The sequence below is a fragment of the Stegostoma tigrinum genome, chromosome 8, assembly GCF_030684315.1.
Source record: "Stegostoma tigrinum isolate sSteTig4 chromosome 8, sSteTig4.hap1, whole genome shotgun sequence".
Taxonomy (NCBI): Eukaryota; Metazoa; Chordata; class Chondrichthyes; order Orectolobiformes; family Stegostomatidae; genus Stegostoma; species Stegostoma tigrinum.
The window spans coordinates 93,425,147-93,440,817 of NC_081361.1; the positions used below are offsets into that span (position 1 = coordinate 93,425,147).

Here is a 15,671-nt window from a genome sequence, read left to right on the forward strand (position 1 = left end):
CTAAAACCTGGTGTCATGTGATTTCTGACTTTGTCCACCCCAGTCCAACACTAGCACCTTCATAGCACAGTCAAAAACGCACAACAATGCCTCTGCTTCCTCAGGAGGTTACAGAAATTCAGCATGTCCATAAAGATGCTTACCAAGTTTTATATATACATCATAGAAAACATTCTATCCAGATGCATCACTGCTTGGTATGGCAACTGCTCTGCCCAGGACTATAAGAAACTGCAGAGAATTGTGAAGTAACCCAGTTCTTCACACAAGCCAAGCTCTATCCTTTGGCTCCATTTATATTTCTTGCTACTTGGGGAAGGCAGCCAACATCATCAAAGACCCTTCCCATCCTCGTTATAATATCTTCTAAACTCTTCCACAGTATGGAAGATATGATATCCTAGAAGCACAGACCAACAGATTCAAGAACAATTCCTTCCCAGCTGTTATTAGATTTCTGAATTGACCTCTCAAATTTAAAATTTAATGCTGATCTCCCTCTTTGTGCACCTTCTCTGCATCCATAACATTGTATTCCTTACTCGTTTCTGTTAACCTAATGCACTTTGTATGGTATGATCTGCCTATTCTGCTCACAAAACAAAACTTTTCACTGTACCTCAGTATATGTGACCATAATCAATCAATTTTTAAAAAAAATCAAATCTAAATAAAAATGTCCTTGTCAGAAGGAAACCTGACACCCTTAAGTGGTCCAGCCTGTAGGTGACTCCAGATCCACAGTAATTTGGCTCACTTTTAACCAGTCACTGAAATTGGTTAGCGAGTCACTGAGTTCATGGGCAATTAGAGACAGGCAACAAACTCAGGCTTTGCTTTCATCCATATGAGAATGGAAAGAAACAAAGATTTAATTCCCAAATGTAGAAGGAACATATCAGAGCACATCATTTTATCCCAAAGAGTTCCACATCCAGTGAATATTTTTAGTTTTTGTAAATGTACAATAGAACAGCAAAAGATTTTGCAAGCAGCAATGATGTGGTGTTCAAACAATGTGCTCTGTCTGAGGAATGAACATTCGCTCGCCCATCTGAATGGTTACACCTCTGACAGTGCAGCCCTCCTGTAGTTCAGTACTGATTGCTCTAATGCAGTAAATAAAGCGATGACCCACATATTAACAAAACACATGTTTTTTAAATAACACCCAAAATATGCAAAGTGCTTCACCAGATGAATTACTCTTGAAACATCTTGACTGTCTATGACTGCCGATATGCCTGTAAAGCAATGTCACTCTGGATACGATAAATTTTGTGGTTTTATTGCCGGTAACATTGGATGTTTGGCTGTAGCAATCTATATTGTTGTTCTCATGAAAGTTGGAGTCACCAGGGAGGGAAGATTTGCTTTAATCACTATGTTCTGTTGACATGATGGGAGGATTTCCTGCAATCCTGTTTTCCAACAAAACCGTCAAACCGTGGCTTTCAATTTGCTTTGTGACCTTGCTGAGTATCGTGGAATCCAACAGTACAGAAGATGGCCATTTGGCCCATTGTACCCATGCTGTCTCTTTGAAAGACCTAACCAATCAGTTTCTGCCTGTTCCTAGAGCACAGTAACTATTTTAGCTATCTCACTCATGTATCCAATTCCATTTCAAAACTGATGTTTGAATCTGCTGCCGTTTTTGTTTTCTGTCTGTGCTTTTCTGACCATAAAAATTGTCCTCAAGTCTCGTATGGTTTTTTATATCAATTACAATAAATCTGTGTTCTCTGGTTGCTGGCATGTCTGTCAGTGGAAAACAATTTCTCATTATTTACTTTATTAACACCCCTCATCGTTTTAAATCTATTAAGCCTCTATTAGATCTACCTTTGACCTTCTCCGCTCTGAAGAGAACAATCCGAGCAATTTACAACTGAAAATGTGGAAAATCCTCCTACTGTTTACAATGCCACAAACATTACACCCAGTGGAAATGTCCCTTCCCCGTGCTATCTCTTGAGCTTAGCACATCAGCTGAATATTAAACCAGCTTCTCCTTGCCTCATAGTATTAAGTGACATATCGAATTCACAGCAAAATCTCCTGCTCAGAGAAATTATCACCCTTCACACAGTTTCACTGGCTTTTATTTCACCCCAGTTAGTTGCATTGAAAGGACAGAATGCTAACTCTTAATGGACCTTGACAGAGTTTCAAGACACACTGGCAGCGACATAAAGATTAAATTTTAGCACCTTTAACTTAGGCGGCTCCCAGAAGTTTTAACAAACTAAATTTGACGTTAGTTGGGGTATTAGGAGCAAAAGCTTGGTTACACGGAGGAATGCCTTTAAGGATAGGTAGAAGTAGAGAGGCTGAGAAGTTTAGAGATGAATTATGGAGTTTAGAATTGGGAGAGCTGAAAGCCTGGTTGTTAATGTGGTACAATTAAAATATATGGAAACTCTATTCAGCATGGGTCCCTGTGTCAAACAAAAGAGCAGAATTCTCCTCTTGCCGTTCCCTTCTCTCACAATTTGCCTGCTTAAAAACAAATGAGCATATAAAGGTAGCTGACAGACCTTATTGTAAAGAAATATGGCCTTTTTCTTGTGAACCTACCACACAGTAAGATGAATTTCATTGAGCCTCTTGTCTGTTCTCTGCTCGGTGAGCAACGTTGGGATGTGCAGCCACGGTTCTCTCACTCTAAGGCAGGAAATTTCCTGGCAAACCTCTTTCCTGTTTCTGAGCAAAGGATCTGAGATCACGTCCTGCCCAGATTTTGCTTTTCCCGACGTCCAGAATGGACAAAAAATGTACTTCTTTTTCACACTAAACAACAGGAAAACAAAATAAGTAAAAGAAACTGAAAAGGAGTAAAGAAACATTTGCGTTTATGAAAAGATCTGCAAAATGGTACAAATTGAAAAAAATCTATAAAAGGTTAGAAATTGATGTCGATGCTTGTAGCAGTCAAATAGCTAACGTAAGGTTGATGCCTATTAGAAGTGTTGAGATTCTCCTGCGCACTATCTGTAAATATTTCCCTGCCCCAGGGGTCTCCCTATAAATAGTGAAAAATCTCTGGGGTCTCTCTCTACAAAAAGTGACACATTCCTTGTTTAGTTTACAAATACAAATTACATTTTTCTTTACCAAATACAAACACCAATAATTTATAAATGAGTACAAATTTCAGGATGCCTGTAAAGATTGGTGAACCTACAGATGTCAGTAATGGTAAATGTTGAGACATTTACCACTGTCATACATTGAGTCCTATCAGGAGTTTTGACCCTCAGACGAGCAAGGCAATCATCTGAGAAGTGGCAATATGCAATTTGCTGGTGTGATCTGTGCAGTCAGGGGCACCGTGGGTGGAATTTTCCTCTCCTATTAGTGGTGTTGTCAGTGGTGAGAAAGTTGAGAAAATACAGCAAAACTGAAAACGTGAACAGATTTTTGACATCAAGAGAAAACATTTCCATTTGCTCCTTAAATGATGAGCTCAGAATCTTGCTGAGCAGCAATTTACGTATTTCCGGCATTTGCATCCCGTTACTGGCCCATCTCACATCATTTCTTCATAGCTCCCAAATCTCCCGTCCTTCCCGAGACATCCCAAATTCCTGACATGCAATTCAGAGCAGTTACCTGAGGATAACGGCCTGTTGCTTGCTTCTCCACGATGATGGTCACAATAATGATGATGACCCCCTCATCATAACATGTACCTGCTCTGTCCGCACCATCCTCCAGCATCCCTTGTTCACGCAATCTGGCATTATCAAAAACCACCAGCCTCAACAATTCATCATAGGTAACAAAGTGTGGAGCTGGATGAACACAGCAGGCCAAGTAGCATCTCAGGAGCACAAAAGCTGACATTTCGGGCTTCAAAATCCCCCCTCCCCCCACTGCATCCCAAAATCAGCCCAGCTCGTCCCCGCCTCCCTAACCTGCTCTTCTTCTCACCTATCCCCTCCTTCCACCTCAAGCCGCACCTCCATTCCCTGCCTACTAGCCTCATCCCGCACCCTTGACATGTCCATCGTCCCCGGACTGACCTACCCCCTCCCTACCTCCCCACCTACACTCACCCCTACTGGCTCCATCCCTGCCCCTTTAAGTTGTCGGTCTCCTCTCCACCTATCTTCTCCTCTATCCATCTTCGATCCGCCTCCCCCACTCTCCCTATTTATTTCAGAACCCTCTCCCTCTCCCCCTTTTCTGATGAAGGGTCTAGACCTGAAACGTCAGCTTTTGTGCTCCTGAGATGCTGCTTGGCCTGCTGTGTTCATCCATCTCAACATTTTGTTATCTCATGTTCTCCAGGATCTGCACCTCTCTCAGCAATTCATCATGACTGTTTTTGGATCAACTCACACCCTAATTCAGCATGTTAGGAATTCAGTTTTGTGAGCAGGGTCTTGCACATTTCTGCAGGTTGTTTCTTTGTGTAGGGGTACACATGCATAACTTTCAGCTTCACAGGACAAATGCTATGACTCTTAGTGTACTTGCTTAGCACTCAGTCACATTACACTTTATTGGACGCTGCTAACATTTGTGGCTGGCATTGCCTTATAGCGCCCGGGTGAGGCAGGCCACCGGCCACGGTTTAGCTGTCCAGACGATGGATGTGTTGTTGTATGGAGCCTTGCTACATCCACATTACAACTACAGCATGCACCTGCAGCTTAATTGTGTAACACAGTACATGCACTTCAAATAAACAGCCACTTGTGAAAGACAAAGGAGGCCAGTCTTCAGAGGGATAGGGGTAGGCACACTCAGTCGGGGGTACCACCATCGTCAGCCAAGGGGCATGACCACTATCTGTCCTGCAGGGCAGGTAGAACCAGCCCTGGATTGCAGGAGGGTCTAGATGTCAGCCTTCCTGCTCCTCTAATGCTGCTTGGTCTGCTGTGTTCATCCAGCTCTACACTTTGCTATCTTGGCTTTAAGGTGTTCCCAGTTGGTGAGGTAGAAGTACAGAGGGCAGAAATAATCTGTAGCTTGTGAGGATGAGGAGGGTGAGAGTTGTTGGATGGACTTGAGGCATATATCTTAGCGAGAGCCGTAGTCCATCAGCCTTGATACACAGCAGCAGAATTAGAGTGAGTGCTGGCTCTGTGAGTGTTAGAGAAAATAGTAGTGCTAATCTATCAGCTCCAGGGAGGGTCACTGTCCTTCTTCCTGCACTGCTATGCATTGTGGAGACTTGTCACTGACCCTGGCTTACTAGCTCAGCCCAGGCTGGCTGAGTCTGATTTCAATAGCCTAGAAAAAGCCCTGGTCTCCCATCCATTACCTTGTCCACCATCACGTCCAGGTCCCTGTCAGCAAACCAAGCAAATAAATTGCTTTTCCAGGCCATTTCCTTCAGGATAACAGTGTATAGCCCCAGAGTATGAAGGGTAGTAAAACAAAGAACTACAGATGCTGGAAATCTTAAAGGGTTTTCTCTACCTAGATGCTATCAGGCATGCTCAATTTGCCGTGGAGGTTTTTTTTATGCGAAGGGTAATTCCTGGCTTGCAGCATCTGAAGTGTTGTGGAGCTAGGGTTATAGAAACCTCAGGATTCAGGCACATAGTTCCTCGAAAATGGCATCGCATGTAGACAGTGTGGTAAAGAAGGCATTTGTAATGCCTGCCTTCATTTCTCAGATCGTTGAGTACAGGAGTTGGGATATAATGTTATGGTTGTACAGGGTGTTAGTGAGGCCACTTTTGGAATACTTGCACTATTCTGTTCGAGCTGTTATAGGAAGGGTATTATTCAATTGGAGAGGGTTCAGAAGGGATTTACAAGGATGTTACTGGGACTGGGGGGTTTGAGTTATAAGGAGAAGATAGATAGGCTGGGGCTTTTTTCACTGGAGCGCAGGAGGTTGAGGGGTGACCTTATAGAGGTTTATGAAATCATGACGTGCACAGTTAAGGTGAACAGCAAAGATCTTTTCCCTAAGGTAGCAGTGTTCAAAACTAGAGGACAGTTTTTTAAAGGTGAGAGGAGCAAGCTTTTAAAAGGGTCCTGAGGGGTAACTTTCTCACATAGAAGGTAGTGCGTATATAGAATAATAAAGAATATAGAATAGGTGCAGTTACATTTACAACATTTAAAAGGCATTTGGACAAGTTCACGGATAAGAAAGATTTAGAGGGATTTTGCTGGAACTGAGTATTAGTGAAAAGGTAATGTTGGGAAAAAAGTTGAAAACCTCGCTTTGCTGTGTATGTTAAAATCTCTCTCTCTCTTACCTGGGGAGCTTTGTTTCTTTCCTTTTATGCAACAGATTTCTCCAAGAACACTTGCAGCCTTGTGTGGCTATGTTGCAGTGACTGACCAGCACTAAACAAACAGCAAAACATACATTAATTGAGATAAGGGTGGGCAGTTGAATTGAGAGGTGGGTAATTGGTTTGTTGTGGCAATTGGTTTGAAGGAGAGGCTAGTGGGTACAGAGGATGCTATTTGGGATGGGGCAAGTGTGAGGGCTGGTATCATGGTTTTGCTGTGCTATGTTCTGAGCTAATGGCATTACAGGACAAGTTTGCAGATGATACAAAATTGGGGGACATCATTGATAACGAAGAAGGTTATCAAAAATTACAGAGGGATCTTGATCTGATGGGGAAGTGGGCTGAGGATTGGCAAATGTAATCCAACATAGAAAAGTCTGAGGTGTTGCACTTTGGAAAGTCAAACCGAAGTATGACTCATACAGTACATGGTAGGGTCCTGAGGAGTGTTGTGGCACAGAGGGACCCAAAATCCATAATACCTTCCCTCACACATGTCCCATCCCAAATAGCACTCTCTGAGCCAACTACTCTCTCCCTCAAACCAACTGGCCCAACAAACCATTTACCCACCCATCAATTCAACTGGACCCTCACCTCAACCTGACTGCTCAAACCCCACACTGATGAACTGTCAGCACCCTGACTCAACAACTTATCACCCCACCCCAACAAAACTCTCTGTCCACACCTCCACCAGACTGTTCAACACCGACTCTGACCAAACTGTCTGTCCCTCTCTTGACCTGACTGCCCGCCCCCCACTCTGATCTGACTGCCCACCTCCATCCAGACCCAGTTGCTCACTTGTGCCCCACTTGATCCCCAGCTGCTGACCCAACTACCGTGATAACAAAGTGTGAAGCTGGATGAACACAGCAGACCAAGCAGCATCTCAAGAGCACAAAAGCTGACGTTTTGGGCCTAGACTCTTCATTAGAGAGGGGAGGGGTGAACTCTGATGAAGGGTCTAGGCCTGAAACGTCAGCTTTTGTGCTCCTGAGATGCTGCTTGGCCTGCTGTGTTCATCCAGCCGCACACTTTGTTATCTTGGATTCTCCAGCATCTGCAGTTCCCATTATCTCTGACCCAACTACCACCCCACTATTTCCCAAACATTTTCACTCCCACTCTCCTCTTCACCAGTTGCTCACAAAAGCTGACCCATCACTGCTCCCCATTCACACATACAGAGTCTCTCTCATACAGTCTCTCTCTCATACGCACAAACACACACACAGACAGACACAGTCTCTCTCTCTCTATCTCTCACAGACACACACACACATAAGCAAACACTCACACAGTCTCTCTCTCTTGTCCTGACATACATCATACTTGTGCTCAAGCACGCACACAAGTACACATGCGCATATACACACACGCTCACACACGCACACACACAAACACAGCGTACCTCTCTCTCTCAAACATACACATGTGTGCGTGCACACACATATGTGCACACACACAAACACATAGAGTGTCTCTCACAGATGAACATACACAAACGCAGAGCATGTCTCTCTCTCTCTCACACACACACATGCACACACACACGTGAGTCTGGGAGGGATACTCTTTGGACAGTCAGTGTAGTCTCGATGGGCGAGATGGACTTTTTTCTTCACTTTGGGGTTATATGATTCTGTGATGCTACTCAGCCATCTACTCCCCAGCCACTTATTTAGCCATCCTTTCTCACTCATGCTCATTTACTACTCTGGGGTTGCTTAGCTCAGTTGGCTGGACGGTTGGTTTGTAATGCAGAGTGACGCCAACAGTGTGGTCTCAATCTTTTGAAGGAATTTCCTTCTCAACCTTTCCCCTCAACTGAGGTGTGGTGACCCTCAGGTTAAACCACCATCTCTCTCTCATGGGAAAGTGGGACTATGGAGATTTCACGCACATAACTGGATCTCTTAAGATCTTAAACAAATTGTGTGAGCGCTGGGTCTGATGTTGTAAAATGGGGAGGGAGGGAGTCCTCTTTGTCATTGGTCCGATTGATTGACGATGCTGAAGTATCAATGTTAGAGCTGGGACAACAAGCATTTCTGTGGACTGCTCGTAAATATTGTCTGAAACTCTTCAGTATTACAGACCAAGGAGATCAGTAACCATTTCCCTTCTGACCTCCTTTTCCTCTCCAAAGTCCTTCCCTGTGTTGTTGTCACATTCCAACACTGAAATATTGAAAAAAAAAACAAGTGAAATGTAGTTAATATACTGACTGACCAGCCCATGATCAAATTAAATAGTTGAAAAGGCTGGAAAGTCTGAAGAGCTGCTTCCAGGTCTTAGGTTTCCCAAGTATTAAACACGGACACTTCCTTGGGGATTCTCCCTACTACCTCAAAGTATTTACATCTTCTTGGGCTCTGTAGAAATATTATTAAAATAATATTGACACACCTCTTGGATTCCAATGTTATGAATTAAATTAAATATGAAAAGGGCCATGTATGCGTTGACTGGGTCAACACAGTGTTGAGCTGGATGAACACAGCAGGCCAAGCAGCATCATAGGAGCAGGAAAGCTGATGAGTCGGGTCAAGACCTTTCTTCAGAAATGGGGGAGGGGAACTAGCAATGTCTGAAATCCTACAACGAGTTAAACATGTGAGCAATGAAATTTTCATGTGTGTGTGTGTGTCTGCGCACATGCGTGCACGCATGTGTGTTTGTGTGTGTGTTGTGCGTACAAGAGAGCATGTGTGTGTGTGGGGGAAGAGAGAGAATGTGTGTGAGGGGATAGAGAATATGTGTGTGTGTGTGTGTGTGTGTGTGTGTGTCTGTGCACACGTGTGCACGCATGTGTGTTGTGTGTACGAGACAGTATGTGTATGTGTGTGTGGAGGGAGAGGGAGAATGTGTGTGTTGCGTGTGTGCGTGTGTGTGTGTGTGTGTGTGTGTGTGTGTGCGCACGCATGCATGTCTGTCTGTATGTGTGTGAGTGTGTGTGTGTGAGTGAATGTGTGTAGCATTTAGACTTCCAGAGTAGATCCCACCTGCTCTAGTAGTGTGCACTAATATCTCTGAACAAGTTGAATAGAAAAATAGTTGCAGAGATAGTAGGAACTGCCGATACTGGAGAATCTGAGACAGCACAGTGTTGAGCTGGATTAACACAGCAGGCCAAGCAGCATCATAGGAGGAGGAAAGCTGACGTTTCAGGTCGAGACCTTTCCACAGAAATGGGGGAGGAGAAGAGGATTTAGAACCCCCTTCCCCTCCCCCATTTCTGAAGAAAGGTCTTGACCCGACGCATCAGCTTTCCTGCTCCTATGATGCTGCTTGGCCTGCTGTGTTCATCCAGCTCAACACTGTGTTATCTATGGATAGAAAAATAGGATTAATGTATTCAGAGTGAATGCGCAAATCAATAATATTCTTTATTTAAACACAAAAAAGTTTGCTGCTTTCTTTCAATTTAACTGATGCAAAAACTGCATGTTTTCCTTTGCAAAAGAAAATCACATCGATTGGAGGCAATGACTGAAAGGAATTGCATGTTTCATTTATCTGCCCTCCATTACATAATACTTTAACAAAGTAATAATGCAAACAATGAGAATGAACAAAATGTTGTGGCTCAATGTTTGAATGTATCCCTTTCTATTTTATTTTGTGTAATAAACACACTCTTTAAAAAAGATTTTCCTTATAATGGTATAGTTGGTGGTTAAATTCTGATTACCTGAGGGACTTGGAGAGAAATTTTCCATAATTTTGTCTTTTTTCCTGATTGACTTGTGTTTTCTTCCAACTATTAAATTGCTGCAAGAGAATGGATTAGAGGTATTTAGAAAAGTGTTACTCTCAGTGGATTTGTCCGATGACAGCTGAGAGTAAGTTGCTTTTTACTTATATAATAGAGACATTGGCCACAAAGTTCTTGTTATCTACTTCATCTCAACACTGAGCATTCATTAAACCCCTGGTTTAGTTTCATTTGATTCCAATTTGTAATGTGACAAAACGAATGACAGGGATATTTTTAGCTGCTGTTGAAATTAAATGATGAGAAAACGTGCCACAAATCATACTGCATTTCCTCTGCTCCTTGTAATCAGTATTTTACCAGAGGTATTTCGATTGTTTTGGTAAGAAACACCCTAATTGCGATAACTTAGATCCTGGCACAGAGTGCATGTGATTTGGACATCCCAGCAACATAGTGTTTACTGTAACACAGAAACATATTGTAAAATACCTCTGTTTCAAGCCTTTTACTAGTCTAACATAGGACTAGATGCACATTTATGCTTGTATCTTCAGGTGTTGTGAGTCTTTGATCTGATGCTTTTTGATATGAATAAGCAAGAGAACTGGAGAACAGTTAGAGAACTGTACTGTCGTTCTGTTTATGATTGTAGGCATTGTTGACAAGGCCGGTATATATTGCCCATTCCTATTTGCTCGAAGGCTGATTGATGAACTGGGCCATTTCAGAGTGAACCACATTGCTACAGGTCTGGAGTCACATATAGGCTAGACCAGTTGAGAGTAGAGTCATAGAGTCATACAGGTGTACAACATGGAAGCAGACCCTTCAGTCCAATTTGTCCATGCCGACAGATTTCTGAAATAAATCTAGTCCCATTTGCCAGCAGAGATAGTAAGAACTGCAGATGCTGGAGAATCTGAGATAACAAGGTGTAGAGCTGGATGAACACAGCAGGCCAAGCGGTATCAGAGGAGCAGGAAAGCTGATGTTTTAGAGTCTGGGCCCGAAACGTCAGCCTTCCTGCTCCTCTGATGCTGCTCGGCCTGCTGTGTTCATCCAGCTCTACACCTTGTTATCACACTTGTCAGCGTTTGTCCCATATTTCTCTAAACCCTTCCTATTCAAATACCCATCCAGCTGCCTTTTAAATGTTGTAATTGTACCAGCCTCCACCACTTCCTCTGGCAGTTCACTCCATACACAGACCACCCTCTCTTGTGAAAAGGTTGCCCCTGAGGTTCCTTTTCAATCTTTACCCTCTCATTTTAAACCTACACCCTCTAGTTTTAGATTCTCTTATCCTTGGAAGAATGCTTGTCTATTTACCCTGTCCTTGCTCCTCATGATTTTATAAACCTCTTTGAAGTCATCCCTCAGCCTCTGACGATTCAAGGAACATAGCCCCAGCCTATTCAGCCTCTCACTAAAGCTCAAACCTACAGCAGATTTCCTTTCCTAAGGGACGTTAATGAATCAGATGGGCATTGACAATTGTTAATTGTTATCGTGGTCATCAATGCAAAAACTAACTTCATAGTCTGCACGGATGAATTGAACTTAAATTCCACCATGAACCATCATGGGATTTTTTACCCTTGCCCACAGAATACCAACCTGGACTATTGGATTACTGGTCCATTGCCATGTCTGCTATGCAACCACGATGTTATAGCAACATACAAACATAGAAGATAGGAGCAGGAAGACACCATTTGACCCTTCCAGCCTGCACCGCCATTCTTTACGATCATGGCTGATCATCCAACTCAATAGCCTAATCCTGCTTCCTCCCCATAACCTTTGATGCCATTCACCCTGGGTGCTATATCTAGTTGCCCCTTGAGTACATTCAATGTTTTGGCAACAACTACTTCATGTGGCAATGAGTCCCACAGGCTCACCACTTCTTGGTTGAAGAAATGTCTCCTCATCTCTGTTCTAAATGGTCTACCCTGAATCTTCATACTGTGACCCCTGGTTCTGGGCACACCTACCGTCAAGAACATCCTCCCTGCATCTAACCTGTCCAGTCCTGCTGGAATTTTTCAAGCCTCTATGAGATCTCCCCTCATACGTCTGAACTCAAGTGAAAACCATCCTAACCCAGTCAATCTCTCCTCATACATCAGTCTCACCATGCCTGGGAATCAGCCTGGTAAGTCTTTGCCGCACTCCCTCAAGAGTTAGAGGATCCTTCCTCAGAAAAAGGCCCTTCAGCCTTCCAAGCCTGCGCCAATCCAGATCATCTATCTAAACTGTACTAGAAATCTCTTGCAATGAAGGCCAACATGCCATTTGCGTACTTTACTGCCTGCTGCACCTGCATGCTTACCCTCAGCGACAGGTGCACAAGGGCACTAGGTCCCACAGCACACTCCCCTCTCCCAATTTACAGCCACTCAGGTAGAAATGTGCCTTCTTGTGTTTGCATCCGAAGTGAATAACCTCACATTTATCCCAATTATACTGCATCTGCCATTGATTTGCCCACTCACCCAACTTGTCGACATCATGCTGAAGGACCTCTGCATCCTCGTCAATGTTCACCCTCCCACCCAACTTGGTATCATCTGCAAACTTGGAGATGTTACATTTTGTTCCCTCATCCAAATCACTAATATATATTGTGAATAGCTGGGGTCTCAAGCACCAATCTCCATGGCACCTCACTAGTTACTGCCTGCCAATTTGAAAAGGACCCATCAACTCCTAGTCTTTGTTTCCTGTCTGCCAACCAGTTTTCTATCCATCTCAATACACTTTGTACAATCCCATGTGCTTTAATTTTACACATTAATCTTTTATATGGGACTTTGTCAAATGCTTTCTGAAAGTTTAAATATATTACATCGATTGGCTCCCCGTTGTCAACTCTAGTGGTTACGTCTTCATACAATTCCAAAAGATTTATCAAGCATGATTTCCCCTTCATAAATCCATGCTGACTCTGCCTGATCCTGCCACTACTTTCTAAATGCTCTAATATATAATTCTTGACAATAGATTCGAGAATTATCCCCACTATCGATGTTAGGCTCACTGGTCTACATTTCCCTGTTTTCTCGCTAACTCCCTTTTTGAATATTGGAGTGACATGAGCCACCGTCCAATCTGCAGGGGCTGTTCCAGAGTCCAAAGACTCCTGGAAAATGACCATCAATGCATCCACTATTTCTGGAGCTACTTCCTTAAGCACGCTGGGACATAGATTATCGGGCCCTGGGAATTTATTGGCCTTCAATCCCAGCAATTTTCCCTGTTCCATCTGTTTGTAATACTTGGGACCACAGGGTTACATGGTCCACTTGGGAAGTAACACGTTGCTCTTCAGAAGTGAGGGCCAAGAAATATTTTGAAGAAATGAATTTGAGGTGCGAGGTGAGCCTTCCGTACAGTCATGATTGCTGGGCTATCTATCACTGCAAAAGACCTGGTTCTCCCTCTCACCAGCTAAGATCAGCAGGATGGACCAGGCAAGGTGACATTCCTGCCAAGGTGCTGGCACAATAACTATTGAAAGAGGGAATAAAGTGAGTCATAGAATCCTACAATGTGACAGCAGGCCATTTGGCCCATCAAGTCCACACTGACCCTCCAAAGAGCATCCCACCCACATCTAGTTCCTGCCATCCCTGTAACTCTGCATTTCCTATCCTGCACATCCCTGGACACTATGGGGCAATTTGGCATGGTCAATCTACCCCAAGCTGTGCATCTCTGGACTATGGCATGAAACTGGAACACTCAGGGGAAATCCACACAGTCACAGGGAGAATGTGCAAACTTCACACACACAGTCACCCAAGGCTGGAATCGAACCGGGGTCCCTCTGCCTTAGTTCTAAGACAGGAGTGCTAACCACTGAGCCCCCTATGGTTCAGTTTCTTTTCCAGATGAAGGCAGTGCTGGATGGGTCAGCATTTATTACCCCTCCCGAATGGTCCTTGAGGAAATACTGGTGATCTACATCTGTGAGTCACTGCAGATTGTGTGGTAACCATCCATGTGCATCACTGTTTGGAAGTGACATCCAGGATTTTGATTGAGCAGCAGTAAATGGAAGATCATAATGTTCCAAATGTTGCTTGGAGGGGAGTTCACAGATAATGACACTGCTCCTGACCTGAAACTTTAGCTTTCCTGCTCCCCTGATGTTGTGTTCATTCAGTTCCACACTGTGTTGTCTCTGACTCCAGCATTGGCAGTTCTTACTATCTCTGCTGTGTACCTGCTGTCTTTGTTCTCCCAGACAGGGGAACTCGCAAATTTGGAAGCTACTGTCAAAGAAGTACGCAAACGTCAACAGAATGGGACTGGGATAAGTACAATGAAATAAAAGTTTGTAAATGACTGGAGCAGAAATGTTAATTGAGATTGTGGCGAATCAGTTCATCAGAAGCAGAATTATAAGATTCAGAAAAGATAGTGGGAAAGAGGAAAAATATTAATAGTTTCACAAAGACAGTCAAAAATGTTGCTTCACACAAGAGATAGCACATAGGCACTCGAACACAGTTTACATCATGGTTTGCCAGAGCTAATTAGTGTACAAGAGGTTGCTGAGCATCCAGAACCTAGTCAACCTTGTTCAATTCAATGTGAACATGTTGTGAGAGCAAGGCCAAAAACAAAAATATATTAGTGCAAGCCTTCAGGAGAGGAAATTTAGGAGCCTTGCATGAAGCCTTCGGGGACATTAATTCGGAAGCAGTAGATATGAATAGAACACGAAAGAAAATTGAATTGGCTCAAGGCTATTTTAAGGCAAGTAAAGGAAGTGTGTCCTGCGTAGGAATGAGGTGTGATGAGAAAGTGAGAAGGAAATAAAGAAGAAATAAATGAAGAAACAACAATTGAAGATTGGAATTGATATGAAAGGCTGTTGAACGTATCTTTAGAAAATATCACAAAACTGAATGGTGAATCAAACATAGTGGGCAGTGAGAGTCAAAGCAATTTTCAGTTGTTGTAAATAATTGTACAACTCTGAAGAGAGATTGATTTATTAAGGTGTATATAAAATGTGTAGTAAGGTATAATTAGATGTGCAAGTTGTAAATTTCTAACCTTGGCAAGCTACTGTATGGTTTAGGTACAAGGACCAAGAGAAATATGAGCCTGAAATAAACACTAACATGTTTTGGTAGGAACCCCAGTTAACAATACAATACATACATTCATTACAAACATGTTGCAAGAAGTTACACGCTTAGCACCCTGTGAGCAGACAGCTCCTGTTCAGATCAGACTCTTCAGCAACTAATTAAGTGGCCCATCTCCCGCACTATATCAATCTTTACAGGGTCTTTGCGTCTCTCTTTCTATGTGGAGCAAGATGTACCATCTGATTTTCCCAAAAAAACCTACCTTATGTTACAATTTTCAAATGGGTCATTTCATCCCTTTTTTCAAACCATTTGCATTTAATTACACTTCGGCATGTTTTTGTTCACTTTCCATAAACCTCTGCCCCGGTCACACATGCTGGGATCACAAGGGTAATTAATTGGAGTCCCTCAAATTTACTGACTTCTGGAAGATTGTTACTCAGTGAAATAAAAACACAGTTAATCTGATGAAGCGTACAAGCTAAGACAAACACGAACAACACTGTAGAAACTTGACAGGTCTGGCAGAATCTGTAGGAAGAGAAACGGGATGAATGTTTTGAG

The 15,671-nt window shown here is 43.1% G+C and overlaps 1 protein-coding gene across 1 annotated transcript in view; it reads right to left on the reverse strand.

Annotated features, from left to right (window-relative positions):
* Positions 1-2,687, reverse strand: part of adgrl4 (adhesion G protein-coupled receptor L4) — a 129,336-nt gene extending 126,649 nt beyond the window's left edge. Inside the window, exon 1 of the mRNA XM_048540025.1 lies at positions 2,581-2,687. Coding sequence (XP_048395982.1) covers positions 2,581-2,602 — 22 coding nt within the window. The 5' untranslated portion in view covers positions 2,603-2,687. The remainder of the gene's footprint in view (positions 1-2,580) is intronic.
* Between the last annotated feature and the right edge of the window lie 12,984 nt (positions 2,688-15,671).